Source organism: Scyliorhinus torazame, chromosome 9 (genome assembly GCF_047496885.1).
Source record: "Scyliorhinus torazame isolate Kashiwa2021f chromosome 9, sScyTor2.1, whole genome shotgun sequence".
NCBI lineage: Eukaryota > Metazoa > Chordata > Chondrichthyes > Carcharhiniformes > Scyliorhinidae > Scyliorhinus > Scyliorhinus torazame.
The window spans coordinates 264,999,338-265,005,337 of NC_092715.1; the positions used below are offsets into that span (position 1 = coordinate 264,999,338).

At 46.5% G+C, this 6,000-nt stretch overlaps 1 protein-coding gene across 1 annotated transcript in view; it reads right to left on the reverse strand.

Moving 5' to 3' along the window:
* The window catches only part of LOC140429879 (cilia- and flagella-associated protein 95-like), a 36,375-nt gene extending 30,737 nt beyond the window's left edge, over nt 1–5,638 (reverse strand). Inside the window, exons 1-2 of the mRNA XM_072517395.1 lie at nt 3,650–5,638; nt 773–887 (exon numbers count right to left, since the gene is read on the reverse strand). Coding sequence (XP_072373496.1) covers nt 773–887; nt 3,650–3,768 — 234 coding nt within the window. The 5' untranslated portion in view covers nt 3,769–5,638. The remainder of the gene's footprint in view (nt 1–772; nt 888–3,649) is intronic.
* Between the last annotated feature and the right edge of the window lie 362 nt (nt 5,639–6,000).

Here is a 6,000-nt window from a genome sequence, read left to right on the forward strand (position 1 = left end):
CCTAGTCGCCACATTCCAGCGCCTGTTCAGGAAGGCTGTTACGGGAATTGAACCGTGCTGCTGGCCTGCCTTGGTCACCTATAAAACGCCAGCCACTACTTTGAGGCAAGCATTGAGAAGTTGCGCCTTTCATTCAGTCCCCTCGGTATCCCGGAGGTGCTGGTTACAGATAACGGCACCCCTTTTACTAGTGAGGAATTCTCGCACTTCATGAGGGGTAAAACACATTGGGACCGCCTCATCCCACCCCTCTTCAAGCGGGGTGGGTGGTACCGACATTTAAGAGGGGCATGAGGAAGCAGACCACGGGATCCATGGAGACAAAGTGGTCCCTATTCCGCTACCGTGTCACGCCGCACACACCAACCGGAGTGACACCGACGGAACTACTGATGTGCCAAAGGCTGAGGACCCGCCTTGGCCTGACATTCCCCAAGGGCCAAGGGGCAACATCCCTCCAGGGGCCCAGACACAGACAACTAATTCGCCCTGCTGCTTTGCGGCCTGCATATACTTTTGGCATAAACCAATCTGCTGTAAACCTCGTTGGGACGCCTGTGACTGTAGTAGCTGGTTCCTAACCGGGAGTACCCTGCTAGCTCACCAATCAGTTCAGACACTCGTCCAATCCCCCGAATAAAATGAGCTAAAGGCCAAAGTCTATTTTGATTCAAGCAATAGCTCCCGAGCCTGGGCGTCCAATGGGAAAATCAAACATAAATCTCAAAATAGAAACGATTTTCTCAAATAATAATACAAATGAATTCCTTACTCCTTCGGGAAAACTTAAAAACCGGTTATACGTTGAGCGGTGTAGGTTCTTCAGGTGGCCCTCTGGGACTGCGTCCACATCGTAATCCTTCGGTTCTGCCTCTCTGTGCTGATACCTGCAAAGATAAAAGATATGAAATCACTGCTTAGGTCCCAGCTGAAGTATCAAGTCTAAATCTGGGTGCCAAACATTTGGAAGGAAAAATGTCAAAGACTGGCTAGGGAAGGTGGTGGTAGAGTGGGATCGTAAGTGGACTGGTAATCCAGGGAAATGCTCTGGGGTCCCATCTGACGACAGATCGTGAATTCTTTTTTTTTTAAAGAAAGAGTACCCAATTCTATTTTTCCCAATTAAGGGGCAATTTAGTGTGGCCAATCCACCTAACCGGGTGAGACCCAAGCAGACACGGGGAGAATGTGCAAACTCCACATGGACAGTGACCCTGGGCCGGGATCAAACCCTTGTCCTTAACGCTGTGAGGCAGCAGTGCTAACCACTGCTCCACCGTGCCGCCCTGGTGAATTTTAAATTCAATAAAAAGCTGGAATTGGAAAGACTAACCAAGGCCATTGTTGATTATTGTAAAAACCCATCTGGTTCACTCATATCCTTTAGGGAAATCTGCCACCCTTACCCGGTCTGGCCCACATGTGACTCCAGACCCACAGCAATATGGTTGACTCTGAACAGCCACTGCAAGGACAATTAGGGATGGGCAATACATGCTTACACAGCCAGCGACGGCTACACATGTCCCTTAAACAATGTTGTGATTAGCAGTGCCAATCACTGTGCCACCCCTCACTTCATTTCCAATATTAAAAGTATTCATTGCCTGCAAAATGCTTCAGGACGTCCTGAGGTTATCAAAGATGTTATAGAAATGCAAGTCTTTCTTTTCCCCCTTTTAATAGTGCGGGCGCAAGGTGGGACATTCTGTTCAGGCGCTGAAAACTTGTCACGGTGATGATACTCATTTCGTGGAGACAGGTGATCGTGGCAGCGAGGCCCAAGAAACTGCAGGAAAAAGTTGAATGACCTCTCCAGAGCAACCAAGGTAAACCATCTGCCCACTCTCTTTGAACACCTGAAGTTTTCTATATATGAACATAAGACGGAGCAGAAACCATTTGGCCTTTCCAAGCCTACTGCGCCATTCAATTGCATCCACTGCATGATGACACCAACGTCCTGACATTCTTTCCCCGTTACTGGTGAGGAAGACAACGAGATGCCATTTTTGCAAAGCGAACAGGGTAACGGGGCAAATTGCATGGCTACCCATTGCGCCTGGTTGCCTTGTGGCGCAGTGGATGGCGTCTCCTGGTCAGAAGCTCCAGGCTGAAGTCCCACTTCAGGATTTCTTGGCCGTGGAAGGCGTGTTCATAATGTGGCCAAACAGGTTGATTGTCAGCCTGCAAGTCCTTCCAATGCATCTGATGGCAGAGGGGGTAAGAGTCGGAGCGTTTCCTGGTCAGCCATAATGTAGAAGGCAGCAGCAAACCACCGCAGGATTTTGCCAAGTATAACTATGGGCCAACTCAATGCAAGTCTGTGGTCACCAATGCCCTCTTAGAACCTGGTACTTGAAGGAGGAGGTTGATTAATCACCTTGCTATGGAATTAGCAGGCAAATAACAGTGACACCATTAACCTCAATGTTACTTTGACAGCGAATGATGGCCCAACAAACAGAAACTATAGTTATAAGGGTGAGCAAAATGAACAACACACAGCCTCACTCTGCGTCTTCGAACCGTAGACAGGTTACGGTGCAGAAAGAGGCTATTCAGCCCATCGTGTCTGCACCGGCCAACAAAGAGCAAAAAGAAACTCGACGCTCATTTTAATCCCACTTTCCGGCACTGATCCTTAGCCTCGCAGGTTCCAGCACTTCGGATGCAGATCCAGGTACCTTTCAAACGGGTTCGGCATTTCAGCCCTCGACCATCAACTTGGGCAGTGAATTCCAGACGCCCACCACCCTCTGGGAGAAAACATTTTCCCTCAGGTCCCCTCTCATCCTTCTACCAATCCCCTTAAAATCTCTGCCCCCCTGGCAATTGACCCCTCGGCTAGGGGGGAAACAAGTCTTTCCTGTCTACCCTTTCCAGGCCCCTCATAATTTTCTACACCTCAATTAGGTCACCCCCTCGGTTCTAAGGAAATCAACCCTAGCCCATCCAATCTCTCCTCATCGCTGCAATTTTTGAGCCCTGGCAACTTTCTTGTAAATCTCCTCTGCACTCTCCCCAGAGAAATTACATTCATAAGTTCATAAGAAATAGGAACAGAGTTCGGCCATTCGGCCCATCGATTCTACTCCGCCATTCTATCATGGCTGATATGTTCCTCATCTGTTACCTGCAATGCACCAAGAGCTGGATTGCAAAATCAGCCAGAGCATCTCCTCCCTAGAGCACATGACCTAGGAGCAGGAGTCCCGAGCGCATCTTCGATGTGATCATGGCTGATCCCATCCTGGCCTCAACTCCACCGTCCTGCTCGTTCTCCATAACGTCCTTCCTGTAACGTGGCGACCAGAACTGCACACCCAGTTCCAGCTGTGGCCGAACCAGCATTTTACACAGTTCCATCATTACATCCCTGCTTTTGTGATCAATACCTCGCCCAATAAAGGAAAGCATTCCGAATGCTTTCTCCAAAACTTTTACGTCTTGCTTTTATACCCAGCTTACCATCCCCATTTGCCTCTGGGATCATTGCAACCATCAAAGGAGAAAAAAGAGCTACAACATCCCAGAATAGTCAATGCTAATTTAGCAACAACATCAAAATGCTGGTGAGCTTAATAACTTCTTTACATAGAAAGAGCTGTTCAATGGGTAATGAAACTGATCGGTGTTGATTACTCACCAGTTCAGCACCAACACAGGCCTGCCATATGTCCGATGGGTTGAACGAAGAGTAAGAGAACCTTTGCGATCAGGATAGTCAAGTTCCAAATTCCTCCGGTTGTTCCAGTTTGCCCACATTGCTCTGCCTCGCTATCTTTTATCTATCCTCTTTACTCACACTCAATTGTTATCCGCTGTTATCTCTATCACTATCTCTCTCTTACTGCCTTGTGCCTCCCTGCCTTGTGCCTCCCCGTCACTGTAGTTTGCCTTTCTATCTCACTAATTCCTCATCACTTTTCCTAAATATGTCCTTTGTCAATTCTTCTTAGTTGTCTCAGTCTCTCAGTTTTTGATCTCCCCTTTCTCTCTCGCAATTGTCTCACTCCTCTTTCTCAGTTTTTAGTCTCTTACCTCTCTCTCAGTTCTCTTCTATCTCTCTCTGGTCCCTATCTTCTCTCTCTCAGTTCTCCCCTATCTCTCACTCTCAAGTTGTCGATCTCACTTATTTCTCACTCCTTCTTGTCTTGTTCTTTATTTTTAGTGCCTCCTGTGCCTCGCTCGCCAGCTATCTTTCCCTCTCCTTATTCTGATGGGGACCTTTTCTGCTTTTGCTGTCAATATAATTTGTTGCCTTCACTTTCTTGTCTGTTCTCATACAAGTATTTTGCCTTTTCTCTGTCGCTCACTCTTTCAGTTGGTAGCTCTCAATTCTGTAAGGGTCACTTTCTGTTTTTGCCTACCCTTACTTTGTTATTGGTCTGTATGTTAGCTACTTCCTTCTCTAAATAGATCTCTCAGTTGCTGAACTAGCTGTTGTCTTTCTCTATCTTTTCTGTTATCTCCTTCTAAAATAGGTGGTACCTTATTTTATCCCTTCCAAAAGGTACCGCCACCTATATTTCATCTGTCTATTGCTTATTGCTACCTTTCCTTTATATGACCTTCTGGCAGTTATCCCAATCGGCAAGTCAGCTGATCTTCACTATTCCTTCTTCTATCTCTATGGGATAATTCTGAACCCTGTCATTTCCTGTGGGTTGTCTCTATCACTAACTCACATTCTCTCACCCTCTATTTTGTTGTCTGTGGCTTTATTTTCCTCTGATTCTATCTCTCTGTTCTTCGACATTCAGTTCTCTCCTACCCCGCATGCAATTCCCACCTAACTCTCTCTCTCAGTTCTCTCCTATCTCTCTCAGCTCTCTCTCTTAATCTCTCTTACTTCTCTCTTATCTCTTTCAATTCACTCATCTCTCTCCTATCTTTATATTTACTCTCTCCTATCTCTCTCTTAATTCACTCCTAACTCTCAATTCTCCCCTCTCTCTTAAGTCTCTATCTCACTCTAAATTCTTTCCTACCTTGCTCTTAACTCTCTCGCTCCTACTTCTTCTCCTCTCCTAATTCTCAATTCTCTCTCTCTGTTCTCTCCTATCTCTCTATCTCTCCTCTCTCGCTCCCACTTCCTCTCTCTCCTCTCCTAATTCTCAATTCGCTCTCTGTTCTTTCCTATCTCACCCGTATATCACTCTTAATTCTCTCCTATCTTGCTCTCCTAACTCTCAATTCTCTCCCTCCCTCTGTCCTATCTGTCTCTCTGTCCTATCTCGCTCTCGCGCTCTCTCTCTCTGTCCTATCTCCCTCTCTCTCTCTCTCTGTCCTCTCTTTCTGTTTCTCTCTCTCCCTCTGTCCTCTCTCTGTCCTCTCTCTCTCTCTCTCTGTTTCTCTGTTTCTCTCTGTCCTCTATCTCTGTCCTCTCTCTCAGTCCTATCTCTCTCTTTCTCTCCGTCCTCTCTTTCTGTCCTCTCTCTCCCCCTCTCTCTCTCTCTGTCTGTCCTCTCTCTTTCTCACTCTGTCTGTCCTCTCTCGCTCTCTCTCAGTTCTCCAGCTCTCTAACCTCCAGGACTCTCTCGCTCTCTCTGTGGGGACAGCTCCGCAGGCAGCAGCAGCTCCTGTGAAGTGCCGCCGACTTGACGTTGCGCTTCTGGGGGCGGCTCTGAGTTTTATCACAAGCGACAAATGTGACTGAGACAAAGGTTGTTTGGGGTTAAAATACAAACCCTGCGCACGCTGCACTCACTTTAAAGCCGTTGCTATGGACGCTGGTGGTCATGCTCACCGGCTGCCTGCAATCCCTCCGCTCAAGAACTATTTCCCCAATGTGGCAAAGTTGTCTGCAAGTTTCAAACGAAACTTTTTACACATAAATTAAAGGTTTTATTTCACTTTTGGTAGAAAAAAACGCGAGGGAATGTTTATCATACTAATATAGCCAAACATCTTACACCTCTAATAAGTATTTTATGAATATATTTTGTAAAGTTACACTTTTTTAAAAAACATACAATTTTCTGAAAAATGTGCATA